This window comes from Ascaphus truei, chromosome 8, assembly GCF_040206685.1.
Source record: "Ascaphus truei isolate aAscTru1 chromosome 8, aAscTru1.hap1, whole genome shotgun sequence".
Classification (NCBI taxonomy): domain Eukaryota; kingdom Metazoa; phylum Chordata; class Amphibia; order Anura; family Ascaphidae; genus Ascaphus; species Ascaphus truei.
The window spans coordinates 31,544,135-31,565,318 of NC_134490.1; the positions used below are offsets into that span (position 1 = coordinate 31,544,135).

Here is a 21,184-nt window from a genome sequence, read left to right on the forward strand (position 1 = left end):
TATGGTTCCTACGTAACAGGAGTCGGCTCTGACTTCACCTCAGCCTTACAGTGTGGCGATTAATGGGTTAAATACACTAATTTAAACAAACAACAACAAAATAATAATAATACCCGGTGCAGCAGACCAGAGAGCGATATGACTACATCTCCCGGGAGCCTTTGCGCGCGGAAGCGGGAAAGGTAGTGCGGTTGGCGGATGTGACGTCAGTGCGGTTGACGTGTCCGGGTAGTGTAGAGATGGCGACTCAGCAGGGGGAGGTGGACGAGCTGTTTGATGTGAAGAACTCGTTCTATATCGGGAGCTACCAGCAGTGTATCAATGAGGCGCAGAAAGTCAAGGTATGGAGGGGGACTAGGGTATCAAGAAGGAGGGGGGACTGGGATATCAAGGAAGAGGAGGAGGGAGGGGACACTGGGATATCAAGGAGCAAGACAGGGAGGGGTGAAATGGGCAGAAGAGAGACTGGGGTATCAAGGAGGAGGACAGGGAGGGACGACAGGTGCAGAAGAGAGGCGGGTATCAAGGAGGAGGACGACGAAAGGGAGGAGTGACAGGGCCAGAACAGAGACTGGGGTACCAAGGAGGTACAGAAGGGAAAAGGGTGTTGACATTTGAATTCTGGTGACTAGAGGGACAAGAGGGGAAGCGGCAGAATGAAGGTTAGTGACATGAAGAACAGAAAAAGAACATGGATATCTATGAGCGAAAGAAGGCGGACAGAACGTGGTGGCGACTACCAGAAAAGGGGAATAGTGTGGGGTCCTTTCATTTGGTGACAGGGGTGTTTGGGAGCTAGACTTGTATCAAGATGCCCTTATCTGTATGTTCCCCCCCCCCCTTTAAAGCAATGTACCAGTGGCTCCTTTGATGCTGTTAGTTACGGATCAGACACATTCTGACATGTGAGCATTTTCCTTTGCAGCCTTCTGTTCCAGAGAAGACGGTGGAGAGAGATGTGTTCTTGTACAGAGCATATATAGCCCAGGTGAGAGAGATGGCAGTTACCTGATGTATATGAGTTTTATCTGTGCCCACCGATATTGATATTCTGCTTTGTTTTATACACAGAAGTTGTCAGATGTGTATTGCTAATGTAAAACCGAGGGAGATACCGACTTTTTAAAGAAGCTTTTTTTTAAAGAATTCCCCCTAAGCAGGAACCACAGCACTCAAAGCTCCAGGGAACCCACAGTTTCTGAGATGTTTAATCCTTTAATTATGCCAGTACTTGCAAGGAAAGACAGACTGTTGTGGGGTCCACCAATCAGAAGCTTCAATGTCATCTCACAATGATGTCACTGCTTTCTATTGGCCACGAGTAAGGTCGCGTTTATAGTGCCGGCGACGTGACCGATAATGTCACGATCGTTTAAGCGACGTCGCTGGCGACAAGGTCAGTGACGTCACCAAGGAGGAGGGCAGCGCTCTGTGATTGGTTTAGAGACAGTCACATGTGGCGACTGTCTCTAAAAAAAATCAAATTTCACTGGCTTCCAAATTTTTGGTCGCTCCGTCGCCCTTACTATAAGTGCATGCGACTGATTCAATGGATTTGTTTTGGAGCGACGTCTCATCGCCAGGCACTATAAGCGCAGCCTTAGGCTGACCCCAGTGGTCGTATTATTTTTTCCCCAGTCAAGAAATCCTGTAAGGGAGTTTCACAATTAAATATCTGCGGAAATGGGTGGGGGGTCCCTATTGCTTGGAGTGATAAAGTTCAGCTCCGGGTACTCCTCGTGGGGGGGAGGGGGGGAAGCAGCTTGGATTCTTGCTTTAAGCTGGTACTGATGTCTCCCTTGTTGCGGTGAGCAGAGGAAGTATGGAGTAGTTCTGGATGAAATTCGCCCTAATGCCAGTGCAGAGTTGCAGGCTGTTCAGATGTTTGCAGAGTATCTTTCCAGCGAGAGTCGCAGGTGTGTAACCTACCTACAACTGCACCTTTTCTGTATCCCTTCTGTCTTTGTAACATCCAGTGACTGTAGGAACCTGCAGGTCACTGAGCCTATCTGTGTGTCACTCTTCGGCTGACAAATTTAATGAGTCCCTTTGTGCCGCTATTGATGGCACCATAGTCCACTGCTCCCCCTTTATTTATGTTTTTTTTCCAGGGAAAGATAGACTGAGCCTTGTCTGTGTCACTGTCGCCTTGTATGTGGAAACGGGCTCAATAAGCCATGAGTTTGCGGTTTCTCTGTCATTGCGTCATTCCATGAGCATGGATTGGCAATCTGTGCCACTCTGTCATTTTATAATTGTAGAAACACACTCAACAGATGTCGTTGACCAAATCATTCTGAGCCGAACTCAATAAGTCGGGGGTCTCTTCTCATAGAGTGAGACTCTAAATACATTAACAATGGCTTATGCCTCTTGTCTGTTTTTCTCTCTTCACGGCTTGAGGGGCGGCAATGGATTGCAAAGCATATTATATAATCACATTGCCAGATAAATCTTGGTGTCTCTCCACATCTGTCACTTTGTCATGTGCCTTCCAGAGATGCCATCGTCTCCGAGCTGGACAAAAAGATGGCCAAAAGTGTTGACGTCACAAACACGACCTTCCTGCTGATGGCGGCTTCGATATATTTCCACGACTCCAACACGGACGCTGCCCTGCGAGCTCTCCACCAGGGGGACAGCCTGGAGTGGTATGTCACTGGTCCCCTATGCCGAATTCTGTCATACAAACCGCGCATGAGAGCGGCAGGCACAGAGCCAACAATGGGGATTTATCACATTTCCCCCTGAATGTTCCTTCTGTTGGGATTTGCTGCTGTTGTATGTTAAACGCAAGCAAAGTAACACATGAGAACACATCACCTGTAGTTAATAGTTCCCGTCACATTCACCATTTGCACTATTCTCTTAAAGGGGAGGATATGAAGAGCGTGTGAAAATAGACCAGGATGGGGTTTATGGGTGCTGGTTATCTTTGCTGCTAGAGTCCAGAAATATGTGGTTGCAGGTCGATATAGCGCTAAAGCAGCCTTGTACATAGAAACAGATAATGATGTATCATCTTTTAGCACCAGGCTAGTATTGGAGGTCCCATTTGGGTTTTGATGCCTTTCTAAACATACTGAGTTGAAACTCAGGAGGGGTTTGATTTCCTGTACTGCTCTCTTGTGTGATATCACCGCTCAACAAGAGTTTATGCAGGTAAAGCCCCCTTTTTCCCTTATCTGAATTGTCTCTCTGATGAGGACAGGCAGGGCTAATTGTAAAGGAAAGACCTGATTGATGGGCCCCAAAGAAATGGGCTTAATTGCCAAATAAAATATGATCTTTGCCATCAGTATAATCAGATCTGTTTGAGAAAGGCAATTAGATTGTTACATTCTTTACAAGATGTTGCTACCAACGATTGCACCTATAACAGGCTTTCTATGCTCTACACGTGTGGGTAGTAGTCTCATGCCTATTCTCTACCTTCACGCCTCTTCTGCACTCCCACTTTCATTAATTTGAATAGCCAGCATAGCTCCCCCTCCGTCCCCCAGAACCGCCCTCCTGTCCATGTTTCACAGACTGAGCAGTTGTAATTATTCCTGCTGTGCCTGTAAAGCTTCAACTCCTATCAACCATTCCCAAATCTGTCCTCCACCCCACCCACAGGCGATTTTATATATTTTTTAAGTAGCTGCTACAGATCCCATGTATATAGTAGTGCATTCATTGCTGACCCCTATAGCCCAGGGTTGGGCAACTCCAGTCCTCAAGGGCCACCAACAGGCCAAGTATTAGGAATCTCCCTGCTTCAGTCAAAGACCTGAGCCACCTGTCCTGAAGCAGGGACATCCCTAATACCTGGTCTGTTGGTGGCCCTTGAGGACTGGAGTTGCCCACACATGTGCTAGTTATCCTTCTCTGGATAAAGGATTGGGAACCTCTGACTTAGTTTGTCAGCGCTCTGAACAGTAGAAGTTTGGAGCAGTCTTGATCCGTGCGTGTGTGCTTTCTTCATAGTATGGCGATGAGCATCCAGGTGCTGTTGAAACTTGACAGGCTTGATCTGGCCCGGTAAGAATCGTATAGTTCATATTTTTATTTTATACAGTATAGGTATTATGCATCATGCCTTATTATTTTGTTTATTACTTGTCCGTTTGATTCAAGCAGACACACACAAGGGCTTCAAATATTCACTTTTGTTTTTTCTATGTTAAAGAATTGTTGACGATTCAGTTAGTAAGTTTGTAATTGACAAATTCATTCTATTATTTTTTATTCTAAGGCATGACACATTTTCTTCACCTCGGGGGTAATTTTATATTGGTCATAGCGGCTGTTCAGGCCGTTATTAACCACTTTGTCTGATGTAGAATAACCCTTTAATGTGCTTCATATACCTATGATCTCGCTTTATTTAGCAACTAATCGGTCTTAGATATATATATATATATATATCTAAGTGCGCAATTAAAACACTATAATCAGACAATGTACCATTAAATGCTGCCAATGTGTTAATACTATACACAATAGCAATGGAAATATAGACAGGAGAGAAAAAACACAGGCGCAAATAGTGATAAGTGAAAACTGTTGCAAAGTATCAGGGAAGAATTAATAGCATATGGACGAAACCAATGAAGATGAATCTGAAATAATAAAAAAGAAGCAAAATATGGTGAAGTATGCTTGTATTCTTCAGAAAGCACAAAAGACAAAAGGCTACTTACAAAGTAGCAGATAAAACAGGCATGTAGGATATCAAGATCCTCTCCTCACTGCTGATCTGTATGGTGACTAGTTGGTTCTGGCTCCACCTGGAACGCAGAGACTCAGCACAGGCTCAGATGTGTCTGCAGCTGCCTCCAGTGTTGTCCTGGCTATCCCTCCAGTCTCGCAGGATTGCGAGTATGACGTCAGCGCGTTGTTGTATCCATTGAAGGGAGGAATCGGCATACACTGTCCAGCTAATACTAAACCAATATTGCCAGATAGAGCTAAGAACTCAGAGAGTCAGGGAGACCTTAAAGAAATGCTATGCCAGCCTTCACCTGGACTATCCGCCATACAGATCAGCAGTGAGGAGAGGATCTTGATATCCTACATGCTTGTTTTATCTGCTACTTTGTAAGTAGCCTTTTGTCTTTTGCGCATTCTGAAGAATACAAGCATACTTCACCATATTTTGCTTCTTTTTTGTTATTTCAGATTCATCTTCATTGTTTCGTCCATATGCTATTAATTCTTCCCTGATACTTTGCAACAGTTTTCACTTATCACTGTTTGCGCCCGTGTTTTTTCTCTCCTGTGTGTGTGTGTGTGTGTGTGTGTATATATGTGTGTGTGTGTGTGTGTGTGTGTGTGTGTGTGTGTGTGTGTGTGTGTGTGTGTATATATATGTACACGTATATATGTACACGTTTACTAAATAATTTTTTTACAATTTGTGAACGTTGCTTCGTCAGTTTAATATATCAGATTTTATGCTTCCAACTGACACTCCGTTCTTTTTAATAATAAAAAAAGTATTGTTTATAATCCCAGTTTTGCTCATTGACCTATGCTTTAGAAGGGTGCTTTTGCCAATCTCAAGATGGCTGCCAGGCACCCAATCAATCAGTAACCGTGACCTTTTTGGGCAGCCATATTTGTGCACCCATTAAATTTACACAGACCTAATTTTCTGTCCTGATTTCAGGAAGGAGCTGAAAAAGATGGTGGAACTGGACGAGGATGCAACACTGACACAGCTGGCGACAGCCTGGGTCAATATCTCTGTGGTAAGGACTGGAAAACATGACCATTTGATTGCCTGCCTAGTCATGCTAGATATAAGCAAGATCTAGATGGAGGGTGGAGCCAGTTCTCTGGAATTAACATTAATCCTCTTGAAATAAGTAAATCTGCTGCTGAGTTGAAAGACTCTTGTCAGTTAGTACTTTAAAGCAGCCATCCCCTACAGAAGCCTGTGTGAGTTTAACTCCTATAATGTTAGTATCTTTCTCCCTGAGCATGCCCTCCTCTAAAAAAAAAAATAATGTATTTATCTTTAATATTTCGCATCAGAGGTTACCACTGTAACCTTCAGACTGCACTGGGCTCTGGGGAGAGCTTCATTTTAACCTCCTATACACTTAATATTTCAAACCGTTCAATATCCTAAACAGAGCACTGGATTTTAAATCTAAAAAAAACCCCAGTGTTGGGCAAAAAGCAATTTCTTCTAGTGTTAAATTGTGTGGGTGTTTTTTTTTTTTTTTAATTTTTAGAATACTAAAAGCAATTGGCAAGGACTGCTGCTTTACGTGATGTTGCAACGTGAGCACTATAGAATACATTTGGGCCTGGAGATACTCTGCATAATGTGGCATTGCAGATTTCTAATGCGCTAATTTAAATCAGAAAAGTGCGTGTCATTTATGCACCTGTTCAGTTTTGTGAATGCTAAAATAAAAAGGGGGAAAATGATAGTCACAGGCACAGATGTGGTGTCTGATTATAACATGTATGTCCTTGCCTCATCTTATTGACACTTTCCAAATTACAAGGTGGTGAACACAGGGAAAAAAAACAGTGAGAAAACTGCCGTTTTTGACACTAAATTATCATTTTAGCATCAATGTATCAAGCTATTTTGCCCTGTTTATCGGTAACATTTAATATGTGCTACAAAGCCGCCTTCCTATTGCTCGGGAACCTTTTAGCTCCATTCTATCGCATATAGATATAAACTGCCCGATGAAGGACAAGGCCGTTTTCACCGCATATCGCATTGGGGCCATAGATTATAAGATGGCTCCTACAGGCAAGAAACTGTGTCCTTCCATGTCCATTTTGGATCTGCACAAGGTGTTCAGATGTGATGCAGACTCAATAACACTGCCGCCTTTATTCCTTGAGGTTAGCTTGGCAGATTCATCCAGTAGCAGAAGAGTTAACACTGAAGAGAAGACGTTTCATTGTTGGAGATTGGCTTCTGATGTTACCCCGCTCTATCTCACATACAGTAACTGGAAATCCAGTCCCAATGCACCAAGATAAAATGCCATCAATATTTCATATGGTGATGTCTCTGCTGAGAGCACAGGGCCTGTTTGCAGACACTGGGATATATCATGTTTTCTTTGCTAATAAGATTTGTATCTAATGCTGCTGTCCCCCCGCAATAACGTCTCTTCCCTCTGTATACCCTTCTCCTCCAGGGAGGGGACAAACTGCAGGATGCCTTCTACATCTTCCAGGAGATGTCTGACAAATACTCGGCAACTCTGCTCCTGTTGAATGGTCAGGCCACCTGCTACATGGGCCAGAACAAGTGGGAGGATGCAGAAGGGGTTCTGCAGGAGGCGCTGGACAAGGTAGGGGGGACCCCATACAGACCTGACTGCTAAATTGAGGTTAGCGCTGGGATGATATCCCATCCTGCTTTTGTGTTCAAACTCGCTGTTCCCATTGGGCCCCAGCATGAAATGGCCCTTAAGGTCCATACTGACTGTCTCACAGAATAAAGGCAGTAAAGCCAAAATCTTTGGGAGACTGGGTAATCTATAGCTGTGTGTGTTTGTGTCTCGCACTCTTGACAAGGTGTTGGACTGGTGTGTGTGCGTGTGTATATATGTACCTGAGTCAGTCTGCTGTGTGTGTGTGTGTGTGTGTGTGTATGCGCACGGGTACAAGCCCTATAAATACAACACCACCACCCCCGCCTAGTAGCCCCTTTATACCCTAGTCTGACCCTTTCTGTTCCCATGTGCTGGGCTACTAGCACAATGTTTTTCAGCCTCTGAAGGTTGTTGGAGCCTACCATTTTTTGCAGGGAAATAACCTCCCACGAGCTGCTCAATAAGCAGTTACAGGTGTATTGGCTACATACATTAATCACACTCTAATAGTGGTGCCCACTGGAAGCGTATAATATATTTGTTTTACCTTTTCTGTTGGGCCGAATCAAATCCCTAGCAGCACACTCCAGTGGGCACCACTATTGGGGTGTGATTAATGTATTTAGCCAATCCACCTGTAACTGCAGCTTGTGGGAGGTTAGTCCCTCCCTTCAAGGTATATAATCTCCCAGTGAGGTCCCTGTAAATTCACTTTTCACTTTACTTGCATACAGTACATGTAAGTATCTTTACTGGTATATACCAGTTTTTAACTGCACTAAGTTACATAAGCTTATGCTGAGTTTATTAACCCCTTCAGGGTATATTTCACAGAACATTTGTATGCATTTAGCATAGGGACCTGCTATTGAGACTTACCTTGACGTTGGTTAGCAGACTTGTCATTATTTGATCAAAGGATGCAACCAAAAGTCCCCTTTGTCTTACAGACTTAGTGAAATCTATGTATATTTATTTTCCCATTTATTCTTCGCCCAATGGGAGAAGCACAGGGATTCACTTTCTGTTTTTTAACATATGTATGGCCAATCTTTCCACCAGCACCATGCTATCTACATAGAGAAGCGCGGTGAATATATATATATTTATTTTATATTTTTTGCCGTACTTTAGTATTTGATAATTGAAACAGTTATTAAATGTTGGTGTAACATTGTATATTACATACTGGTCAGATTCTAGGTACTTTTTGGCACTGCTATATAATATGCATTTGGAACTTATTCAGTAAGCTGTGTGCAGCTGACAACTCGCACACGAGTTAATGGGCGTTGCCTGTGATCAGCGTATTCAATAAGCTGATTTACTTCCTTTTCTCATCTGTAGGATAGTAGCCACCCAGAAACCTTGATCAACTTTATCGTACTGACGCAGCACACCGGCAAACCGCCAGAGGTAAGACCGGAAGAGCTGCAAATGATAGACAAAGGGGCAATGGGGATAGAAAGGATCTGGTTTTGGAGGTCACTATTGCAGTGATCATGCAATACAACAAATAGAAAGGTGCTGGATAAAGCGCTTAAGCTTAGTAAACAATAAAACAATACTGTGAAATGTACTCTAATAATTCAAGAGTGCAAAGTAAACTCATATAAATGAGCCAAGGGTGCCCGGAAACACTAACCGAACCAAATCTGGGAAAACAATGCAGAAAACAGATACAAACCGGGGCCTTAAAGATACAGTCCAAGTAAATGTCCAAATGCACTAATAAGTAGGCGGCATCTAGTCCTTATAGGATGATCCAATCATATGCACCTGGACCGGCTTGCAGACTTCGTGGATGGCGTCACATGATATGTGAAATCAAACACAATGAAAAATCATAGTGTATACTGCTAGTTAAAATTACATTTAACATAAAAAACATACACACACAAAACTCCAATGACAAACATCAACATTAAACACAAACAGAAGCTAAATGAACAATAAAACTCATTTGTAAAAAGACTGAAAACAACTATGTTCAATAAAAATAGAGATGGCTTGTTGAAGATGGTCTGGTTATAAAACCAGAATCCTACTTACAACACAGCAGTTTGTTTCAAGCATGCGAGTCCAACTGTGGCAAAACAGCTCCTTCTCTGTCCTCAGTCACCCCGGAGGGGGAGGGGGGGCTGTAGAACTTCCCAATATCACCGGTGCACTCCGTTGTAATTTTCAAACACTTGATGTGCTCGCTGGGGGAAAGCTGCTGTTTGCTAATTTGGCTGGAAAGATGCCCCACGCTTGAAACACTGCACACACTCCTCTCCAAGATCGCCTTGACCTCTGACCCTACGCGTTACGTTTCGTCACTTCCTCAGGGTTTTGCTACTGACGATGTTTTTTTGTAACGGACTGAATGCTCAAGAATTTCAATGTATCCCAGTCTCTGAAAAGGAGATTGCACATGAGTTCCTAACACTAAAGCAAAACTTCCAATGTGGGCCGGACCAATTGCAATCAATGTTCCTATTTTTCAGTCCGGCTGTCATTTACTAAATCAATTGCCTCCTTAATCAACTATCTTCTAGTCACATGACAAAGGTCTGAGAAACTGCTAGTCCTCACAATTTGCATGTGGTGAAAACATTGTTTTCAAATACAAACTAATGATTCTACCTATATATTACAGAGTCACGGGGAAAGTGTTTGTTAATCAATTACCAGCTTTAAATATTTGGGTATATTGTTCAAATCCTATCTAAAGTTTTGGATATGAGTTCGTCAATATGCAAACCAAACTTTATAGCAATACATGTATCCGAACTCCCATGATCGCAAAGCACAATATTGGGCAATGTGGATGTTGTGTATGGTACAGCACCCCAAATTCACCTTGGCAAAGTCGATATTCTATACAATTCAATAAGCAGTTATGTCTTATGCAACTGCAATACCCACCATTGCCATATGATAACTGGACAGGGTTGGCTATTCCTGGAGTTTAGGCGCAAGTTATATTTTTCGTGTCTAACGGTTAAATATGTTTGACAGGTTACCCAATTACCTGAGCAGACTTCTCACTCCTATTGTACACAGCACTTACTACCTTGGTTCTGCCTCCAGAAGCCTGCTTATGGTTCCCACGTCCAATAAAGAACCTGGTTGCTCTTCCTTCTCTTACCGGGCACCTCACTTCTGGAACAATTTGCCAAAGTCTCTCAAAACCACCACCTCTTTTAAGTTCTTTCAAGAGTTCTGCTGTTTCTCACTTTAAACATGTTTGTAACTAATATCTAATGTCATCACAATATTATGTTCCTAGGATGTACTTTAAAATGAGAGAGAACTCTCAATGTATGTATTTCCTAGTAAAAGATTTTCGAGCGAGACACACACGAGAAAAATGAAGACACCCCCTTGAGCAGCAATGACTTCAACTAAGCATTTCCTGTTACTGCTGGTCAGTCTCTCACATCAGTTTTGAGGAATTTTGGCCCATTCCTCCTTACAGAACTGCTTCAACTCTGACATTTGAGGACTTCCTTGCATGGGCAGCTTGCTTCAGGTCCTGCCACAACATTTCAATGGGGTTTAGGTCCGGACTTTGACTAGGCCATTCTAAAATGCAGCATTTCTTCTCTAACCATTCTTTTGTAGATCTGTTTGTATGTTTAGGATCATTGTTGCATAACCCACTTTCGGTTCAGCTCACGAACGGATGGCCCGACATTCTCCTCTAGAATCTTCTGATACAATGCAGAATTCATGGTTGTGTCAATGATTGCAAGCCGTCCAGGTCCTGAGGTCGAAATGCAGCCCCAAAGATCACACTCTCCACCATGCTTGACGGTTGGGATCAGGTTCTTCTGTACAAATGCAGTGTTATGACGAAAACCAAACCTAACGTTTCTCATTGAGGCCAAAAAGTTCTACCTTCTGACTCGTCTGTCCAGAGAACATTGTTCCAGAAGTCTTGTGGATCACTTATGTGCTCTTTGGCGAACTTCAGATTGTCAGCTGTGTTCTTTTTAGAGAGCAGCGATTCCTCCTGGCTATCCTATGGACACCATTCTTTTTCAGTCTTTTTCTGGTAGTTGAGTCATGAATACTCACATTAGTCAAGGCGAGAGCGGCCTGCAAATCCTTGGATGTTACTCTGGTGTTCTTTTATGACTTCATGGATGATTTGCTGGTTTGTTCTTGAAGAGATTTTGGTAGGACGAACGGTTCCTGGGTAGAGGGATTGTGGTTTTTAACTTTCTCCATTTGTAAACGATCTGTCTTACAGTGGATTGGTGGAGCCCCAAATCCTTAGAAATTTGTTTTTATAATCATTTCTAGACTGAGCATCAATAACTTCTTTCTGAGGTTCCCAGATTTCTTTTGATCGTGGCATGATGTGTTTCACACACCTGTATGGTGAAGACGAAACGCACAAAGTTTCTGATCTTAATATAAGGTGGGGCCTCCCAAACACACCCCGGAAGATCTACCCAATTATTTAAACACCTGATTCTAATGATCCCCTTTAATTTAGCTGATAAAACCAGGGTTTCACTTTTGCACATACCCGGACTCTTAATTACTCCTTGTTTGTCTAATTCATACATCATTTGTATAGAAATACATGGAATTGGTTAATATTAACCCTGTTGGATATTTAAGAAAAGACTGGTTTTGATTCAAGAAGGTTACCATGGAAAAACTATGGAATTTTCGTAATTATCATTAGGGTTCACAAACCTTTTATCGCCACTATATGTAAATGTTACTAACATGGGGTCACCCTTTAAGATTAGATGAAAGTACATTTAATAAACGCCAAAGAAAAGGGATCTTTAAAATCTAGGCAGTGGGGATGGGGCTGCCATTTCAGACTGATGGCAGATAATGTAGACATTTAGTTTAAAAAAAATAAATGGTATCCAATAATTTCTCTAAGAAAGGAGAGGTTATATGGAGATATGCCAAATGGGGTAGTAAAGAGTATTGACCAAGGGAGCAATCGGATTTCTATTTACTGTATGAAATTATTTTTGTTTTTTTTATCTTCAGGGTAGATGTTAAAAAAATAATAATAAAAATATGTTCTTGTATAGCGTTGCTAGTTTTTTAAATTTTTGCAGGCACAGGTCCCTGCCCCGTGGTACTTATAATCTATGTATTTGGTGCCTGATCCACAGGGAGTTAAAGTGACTTGCCCGAGGTCACAAGGAGTGACACCGGGAATTGAACCAGGTCTTTACTCACTGAGCCACTGCTTCTCAAGAAAAAGTATCTCATCCATTTTACAATTCCACAAAAGATTGATCTTGAGAGATCTAGATATATAGCTATAATTCCCCCAACTTGTGTTAATATGTTTCAAAACTGTTTACATTAGACTTGATTGATTCGTAAACATGGACAGAAGTCAGGGATCTAACAGGCCTGAGGCCTATTACAGGAGGTAGAAAAGTGGGAAGACTAGGTGAGCCACATGATATTATCTGCTGTCAAATAGTGGATCGCTCCCGGAGACCTTTCACGGTCTCTGAATTCCGGTAAGGATTCCTCCATTAAACCCCACCTTTATTTTGCTCTGATTCAAGGTTACCAACCGTTACCTGTCACAACTCAAAGATGGACACAGGGACCACCCTTTCATTAAGGAATACCTTGCAAAGGTAAGTGCCCAAATCTAGAATATCACATTGTCTGCATTCACACTTCATATTCTACCTTTTTCTTATTAACCTCTGTGGTGCCCGGACTATCACAACTTGTTACATCAGTGGTGCACAAACTCCCTGCGCTGCGAGCCCCCCCACCTTCTCTCCTCGGTCGTGCCCCCCCCCCCTTCTCTCCTCGGTCGTGCCCCCCCCCCTCGCCTCTGTTGCGTCAAATGACGCTTCGGGGTCATGTGACGTCACGTATCTATGGCAATGGGCGTCATTTGACGCCACGTTGTCATAGACGCGTGACTGGAGCCGGGTAAGTTTTACAGAGGCCTCACACTCTCAGCGCGGGGCCCTCTGTAAACGCCGCACTCCCCTCCCCCAAAAAGTCTTGCGCCCCCCAGTTTGCGCACCGCTTTGTTACATCACATTATAATAAGTGCGTTGCACCTTCTGTCCGTGTTACCACAATCCAAAGTGCATGCAAGTAATAGCAGGACAAATATTGATACAAGAGTATGGAGTTATAGGGAGCGGTTATATGGAGTAATAGGAGGAGTTATAGGGAGCGGTTATATGGAGCAATAGGAGGAGTTATAGGGAGCGGTTATATGGGGCAATAGGAGGAGTTATAGGGAGCGGTTATATGGAGCAAAAGGAGGAGTTATAGGGAGCGGTTATATGGAGCAAAAGGAGTTCTATTTTATAATGAATTCTGTCTATTTGTAATTTCCCCCCCCTTTTTTTTTTCCCCCCCTCTGCATCTAAATTGATATTAACCTCCCTGTCAATTTATATATCCAAGCCCGAGTTTAATAATGATGCTTATTTGAAGCGGCCGTAACACATTTCTCAGCATGTGACTCCTGTGCATTTCTCTTTCAGGAGAACGAATTTGATCGCCTCATCCTGCAGTATGCCCCCAGCGCTTGAAGCAAACATGCAAAGGCGATTAATTTCTATTGGAATTTGTGCATGTGGCAACGCAATAAAGCACTAACCACACAAGACTTCGGAAGCGCAATTTCAGTCCGTCTCCCAGCTGCACATCGAGGGCAAAACCAGTGCAAAAGAATCGCACCACTTTCATTAAAGGCATAAATCCCATAGACTTGGATCACATTAATTTACTTGGCTAAATCTGGTGTTCTCTGCAGTGGTTTTACAATTGGAAGACTTGGATTTAAATGGGCCCCGAAGATGGAAAACCCTTTGCTGTCTCTCAATTGTCTGTTGCTCTCCAACATTCCTAATAAATATTGTTTCTTTTTTTCTGGATTTCCTTTTTTTTAAATGTTATACATATTATACAGATGATCCAACCACAATACTGTGGGTTTAGGAATATTTGGGGGAATTCCTCTTGGTGCGTTACTAGCGAAATCCAAAACAAAATATCTCCATGCCATGTACCTGAGTAGTCGGGAGATTTTAGGGGTTTATTCTGTATCTGCCAATCAGGAGAATTACGGCTGAACAAGTCTCGATCAGCAGCTTCGGCAGATATAAAATAAGCCTCTTTGATAATTCAATTACAGGTAAACCCCGTTATAGCGCGCCCCGTTATACCGCGAAATCGGTTATAACGCGGTTTTCATGTGGCTCCCGTTTAAATAAATAAATTGTATTTTTTTTGGGCACACGGCACACACTACACTGCACACACTCCCAGCACTCACTCTCACTGCCCCACAGCACTCAGCTCTCACACAGCACTCAGCTCTCACACAGCACTCAGCTCTCACACAGCACTCAGCTCTCACACAGCACACAGCACTCAGCTCTCACACAGCACTCAGCACACTCTCACACAGCTCACACAGCACACTCTCACACCACACAGCTCTCACAACACACTACACCACACCTCCCACTCCCCCTCCCTACCTTTGGTGTCGGCTGCTGGGAGCGGAGCTGGCATCAGGAGGAGGAGGAGGGGGGGGTGTCGGGAGGAGGGGGGGCGAGTGAGGAGCAGGCTGTGACTCGGAGGGCCGCGTGGGCTATGCCGCGGAGGGCCGGTAGGTGTGGGGGCCTGGGGGGGGGGGAGGAAATGTGAGAGAGAGGGGGATAGAGACACTGGAAGAGGAGAGATTGTGAGAGCGCCCCCTGGAGGATTGAGGGGGCCTGCCGAGCTGACTGCTGATAGGTGGCCATGGAGGTGCCTGTCGGAAACTTCCCTTCTACCAGTCTGCAGCATGCTGCCTGGACAGGCATCTCAATGGACACCTTCCAACAGGCCAGCTCTGCGGTCCAGGACAGGGCTTCCGGCCACCTCTTCCTTCCCTCCTCACTCCCTCCCGATCAGGCGCGCGGCGGCCTTTTTTTTTTTTTTTAAATTAGCGCGACCCCGTTATTAACGCGGTGGTCTCGGGGTGGACCCCGAGGACTGCGCTATTACGGGGTTTACCTGTAGTTATTTTCTTTCATTAATTGTGTGTCTGCCATAAAGTGGCGGTAAGGTTCTACATGTTCTAATTGTACAAGAAAACCAATAAAACTGCATAATCCAGCAGGGAGAGCAAGAAGATACCAACAATGATGTTATGATGCAGCCTTCTAGAAAAAGTGGCCAAGTAAATAAAATGCAAGAAGAATGGGCAGGTTCTTTTGGAAGATGGAATTACAATTGACGTCTTGAAACAAACTGGGGAAGATGTAGAGAGAGTCCTTGGGAAATGCTTTCCGTGCTGCTTCAAGGAAAGGAAAATGACAGAACAATGGAGCAATGCCACAGTTCTCTTCGTCTGCAAGAACTACAGATTAGATGAATTAATCTTCCAAATCACTTACAAGACTTTTACGCAGATACTCCCTAATTGGCTGCAACAGACCCTTTGCCAAGTCTTGGCAGAAGGATTTTGCAGTGGTACACAATGGACCATATCCAAGTTGCACAATAACTGATTTCCAAAGAAACAAATATGATCAGCCACTTAGCTCATAGATTGCCAAAAAAAAATTGATTCCGTGTACAGCTCAGCCGGTTTAAACACATTAAGAGGCCGTGTTGAAGAAGCGTGCATTTATAATATAAGAAACGTTTAAGAGCATGCCACGTCTGCCATTTGATTACATGAAGACACGAGCAAAGATCAGTATAAGACAAGGTGTGCAGCATGGAGACCCCATGTCACCAAAGCTTTGTAACCCAGGACTTGTTCAAGATATTGAATTGGGAAGATAAAGGAATCCCAAAATTAACAGGGAATACTTTAGTCACCTGCAATTTGCAGATAACATTAGTTTTTTCCAGGAGTTCAGATGACCTCCAGCAACAAATCTGAGAACTCGTTCCAGCAAGAAAAGTGGTCCACATGAGACCAAAGTGATTAACAAAGGTCAACTCTACAAGGATCCAAATAAAATGGTCTACCTTGGCCAGCAAGTATCAATGGATGGAAACTTTTTGAATGAAATCAATTGAAAAATAAAGATGGGATGGAGCGCATTTGGAAGACACGAGATAATCTTTCAATGGCACCTTCCACTGTGCCTCAAAAGGAAAAAGTGTTTTGACCGGTGTATTCTGCCAAGCTCATGTATGGATGTGAAATGGGAAGATAGTCCAGAAGCTTCAGACCTTTTAAAGCCGTATGGAAAGATGTCTGCTGGAAATTACCTGATGTGCCGATTAAAAAAATAAATGATGATAAATGTGTTTCGGAAACCAGGGTGAAGAAATGAAAATGGCAGTGGGCCAGACATATTGCAAGAAGAAATTACTATCGTTGGACAAAGATGGCATCCAAGAGCTATATCAAAGTATGAGGGGGAGAGGGGGTGAAATGGGAAAATTTGTTTTAGCAACGTGGAGAAGAGAGGCTGCAACCGCCGTACCTGGAAGATCATTGAGGAGGCTTTCATCCAGCAGTGGATCGACACGGGCTGAAGATGATAGATATATTTCTACATAGTGAAAATTACGACAAAAAAGACAGCGCACTACTCTGATAGTGTAGTATTAAAAGTAATTTCAATTGTGAATACAGCAGGTAAGTATAGCACGTACATCAAAGAAATCCTTTAACAGCATATCATGTTAAGGGTACATGTTACCACATCGCATTCTCCCATATCCTCGAGCATCACCGGCTGGGTTCCTCTGGTCTGGTAAGCAGAAAGATTTTTGATTCCCCAACAGCCTGGATCCCTGGCGTCTGATGGAAATGGCACCAGCATCTCTCTTGACTGTTGAGGATACCTAGCGTGTCTACGCAGATATATTAGAATGGCTCCCACAGTCACAACAAGGCAGCCAAAAGTTTCTAGTGCAGTAAGCAGCAGGCAAATGACGTCACCGGTACCACGAAAGGAGATAAATGCTGCACAGCAATAATAAATAACAAAAAATGATACAATTACCGGTGCTCCCATCCATGTACGATCGGCTGCATCCAATCCACAGCATACAAAGAAAAATGCCACTTTTTTGCACTTGACAAAGACCTATACGGTCGAAACGTTGTGTTTGCTTTAATAAATATTTTCTATTTCTCAAATCTGTGTGCCCTATCCTCCATTTTTCTTTGTCACCGGTCCCACGCCACTAAATTGCAAACAGACTCTGGGCCGTCAAACCAACCAAATATTATACACAGAGAACTTGGGGAAGTGGATAGAGTCCAGATATAAAGTCCAGAACGGACCCAAAATTACATCCAACGCGTTTTGTAGAGCACCTCTACTTCATCAGTATCCCTCCTGCCGTTTGCCTCCAAATTGCTAGAATATCTCGTGTTCTCTCGCACGATCAACTTTCTCATTTCCCATTGCCCACCTGAACCCTTTACAAGCTGGCTTTCGTACAGCTCACTCAGCAGAGACTGTGCTTACTAAAGCCAAGGATCTACATGAAGCAAAATCCAAGGTCACGTTTCCCTAATCACCCTACTCCATCTCTCTGCTGCTTGTGATACGGTCGATCACTCTCTTCTAAATATTCTAAACCCTCTTGGAATCCGCAGCAAAGCTCTGTCCTGGTTCTCATCTTACCTCTCCCATCACACAGTCTCTGTCGCTAACATGTCTTTGTCTCCTATTGTACCTAAGGGCTCTGTTCTGGGACCTCTCATTTTCTCTCTCTCTACACACTATCACTTGTGGACTTTATCAAGTCTTTTGGCCTTAGATATCATCTCTATGTAGATGATGCGCAGATCTATCCAGCGCTACCGTCACACCTGCAATCCAGTCCCAAGTCTCGGATTGCCTCCTGGTTATATCCCTTGGATGGTGCTCTGCAGCCCTAAATTTAATATGTCTAAAACTGGGCTCATATTTTCCCCTAAATCTGGCCTAATATCACTTTTCTCTATCACAGTAAACGCCAAAGTATATTGCCTATGAGTAGCATTGCACTCTTCCCTTTCCTTCTCCATTCACATTTACAGCATGGCTAAAATTTGTCGTTTCTTCCTCTGTAATATTGCTAAGATCCGCCCTTTCCTCTGTCAATGTACTGTTAAAACTTTAATGCATGTCCTTATCCTTTCCCGGCTGGATCATTGTAACATACTGCAGTACAAACGACACAGAGTCATCCATTAAGGTTCGAGGAAAGGAGATTTCACTAGCAACAAAGGAAAGGTTTTTTTTTTTTTTTTTACAGTAAGGAAAGTTAAAATGTGGAATTCATTAGCCATGGAGACTGTGATGGCGGATACAATACATATCTTTAAAAAAAATAAAAAAGTTGGACAACTTTTTTTAGAAATTAAAGGTATACAGGGATAAACATGGAAAAGATGTTGATCTAGGGAGTAATCTGGTGGCCAATATTTGGATTCAGGGAGGAATTTATTTTCCCCCTTATATCATTATATGATCAACCTCATCTACTATGTAACTGCTAACAGGCCTCCCTGCCTCATCTTTGCAATCTGCCCAAAATTTGGCTAATAAAATTAATTTCACTTTTTCCAAAAACAATCTCTTCTCATCACCTCCCTATCCCTCTCCTGGCTTCCCATGACATTTTGTATCACCTACAAAGTCCTCTTTACATTTAAGCCTCTCCACTCATGTGCTCCCTGCATATCAGCTTCGATCTCTAGTTACGCCCCTGCTCCTCTCCTGCGCTCCACCCTTAACTATCTCCTTCCCGACCCTTTAACCTCTACTGCTCTCTCTCGCCTTAAACCCTTTCCCCTCACTGCCCCTTACCTGTGGAACTCCGTCACACTCGGTATACGCCAAACACCTTCTCTCCCCAGCTTTAAGGCAAACTTTAAAACTCACCTCTTAAATTAAGCATTTCAAGAGCCTAGACTCATGGCTACTGTCCCACACACACAGTCACTCCCACCAACCATTGTGGTCAAACACTGCCATCTACTGCACTTATTCCCTCACCTGCTGTCTCTGAATATTCTTCTTAGATTGTAAGCTCTCTGGGGCAGGGATTTCCTTTCCTATTGTCTGACTTTGTTGCATTTATTGTATTCTAATTCCCTTAACTGGTTATTGTCTCTTTTGTACAGCTCCGAGTACACTGTGGGTAGGGCCGCCAACAGAAATCATGGGGCCCAGGACAAATGAAAGGAGCAGGCCCCCCCCCAACCCATAGCGCACTTACCACGAAAAAAATTTTTAGCGCGCAACTTTTACTTAACTGTTATCCTCTTATTATAATACAGAAAAATACATTACGATGCAATCTGATTATTTGAATATTTTCAACAAAAGACAAAGATACCGAATGCTACATCCAATGTGACAAAAGGCCTTGGAGGGATTCAGTATGGGCCTAAGGGGTAAAGTACAGTATGGGACTAAAATGAATTACAGTACCTCAATTCAACCGATCAGCGAGGGGGCTTTCAACCGGCCGCAGGGGGAGGCTTCAACCAGCCCAGAGGGGGGGACCCTTCGATCGGGGGAGCCTTCAATCGGCCAGGGGGGGGTGTGAGGGGTGGAGCCTTCATTTGGCAGACGGTGGGGCTGGTTTCGGAGGGGAGATGGAAGGCACGTGGGTTTGTAACTAACTGAGTGGGTGGGTGGGTGACTGACTGCCTGGGTGGGTGGGTTGGTGACTGGCTGCCTGGGTGGGTTGGTGACTGGCTGGGTGGGTGTCTGCATTTACTTCCTGGGTGGGTGACTGCCTGGGTGGGTGACTGCCTGGGTGGGTGCATTTAGTGCCCCCCCTCCTTGGCCCCTGGTCCCCACAGCTGCATCCCGGGGCAGAAGGCTGGCACGGGGGGAGATGGGTTGGCGGGCTCGCCACGGCGCTTCCCCTCCGTCCAGCGGGGGGAGCGGGTCCACAGGAGCCTTTGCGGTGTGGCGTGCCCCCAGTCCCCGTGGCAGCTGCAGGGGGCGGGAAGGTGCGGGGGGAACAAGGCCGGACACCCTGCTTCCCTGCACATGTGCATTGAGACCTCTGCTCTGCGCATGCGCACAGGATAGCTGGCTTTTTTTTTTTTCTTCATGCACTTTTTTTTGTGAGACGAGCACGGCCGCGCAGGGGGCCCGGGTGGCCGGCCCTCTGACCCCCCAGTTGATGGGCCTGACTGTGGGTGCTATATAAATAAAGATATACATACACAGATCAGGGACACTTACCACTCACCCCTTTCTAATACACAGACATCAGAGATACATACCTTTTAACCCCCCCCCCCCATTACACTGATATAAAGGACACGTACCTCTCACCCTCTCCTAATACACACACATCAGGAAACACACCTCTCACCCTCTCCTAATATACAGACACCAGGGAAACATACCTCTCACCCTCTCCTAATATACAGACACCAGGGAAACATACCCCTCACCCTCTCCTAATACACACACATCAGGAAACATACCTCTCACCCTCTCCTAATACACACACATTAGGAAACATACCTCTCACCCTCTCCTAATACACACACATCAGGAAACATACCTCTCACCCTCTCCTAATACACACACATTAGGAAACATACCTCTCACCCTCTCCTAATACACACACATCAGGAAACATACCTCTCACCCTCTCCTAATACACACACATCAGGAAACATACCTCTCATCCTATCCTAATATACAGACACCAGGGAAACATAACCCTCACCCTCTCCTAATACACACACATCAGGAAACATACCTCTCACCCTCTCCTAATACACACACATCAGGAAACATACCTCTCACCCTCTCCTAATACACACACATTAGGAAACATACCTCTCACCCTCTCCTAATACACACACATCAGGAAACATACCTCTCACCCTCTCCTAATACACACACATTAGG

The 21,184-nt window shown here is 44.0% G+C and overlaps 1 protein-coding gene across 1 annotated transcript; it reads left to right on the plus strand.

Annotated features, from left to right (window-relative positions):
- Window positions 1–15: 15 nt before the first annotated feature.
- On the plus strand, window positions 16–14,224 carry COPE (coat protein complex I subunit epsilon). The gene is made up of 10 exons (XM_075611179.1): window positions 16–341; window positions 926–988; window positions 1,816–1,916; window positions 2,499–2,651; window positions 3,970–4,023; window positions 5,654–5,735; window positions 7,158–7,313; window positions 8,685–8,753; window positions 12,881–12,955; window positions 13,832–14,224. Exons 1-10 carry the CDS (start codon window positions 240–242, stop codon window positions 13,877–13,879), a joined length of 903 nt encoding a protein of 300 aa, XP_075467294.1. The 5' UTR covers window positions 16–239; the 3' UTR covers window positions 13,880–14,224.
- Window positions 14,225–21,184: the final 6,960 nt, after the last annotated feature.

What these genes read in the sequence shown, in the direction of transcription:
- COPE (XM_075611179.1), top strand. Translation starts at nt 240, where the DNA reads ATGGCGACTCAGCAGGGGGAGGTGGACGAGCTGTTTGATGTGAAGAAC. An exon ending in ATGAGGCGCAGAAAGTCAAG is followed by an intron (nt 342 to 925) that starts GTATGGAGGGGG and finishes TTTCCTTTGCAG; the next exon opens with CCTTCTGTTCCAGAGAAGAC. An exon ending in CTTTCCAGCGAGAGTCGCAG is followed by an intron (nt 1,917 to 2,498) that starts GTGTGTAACCTA and finishes TGTGCCTTCCAG; the next exon opens with AGATGCCATCGTCTCCGAGC.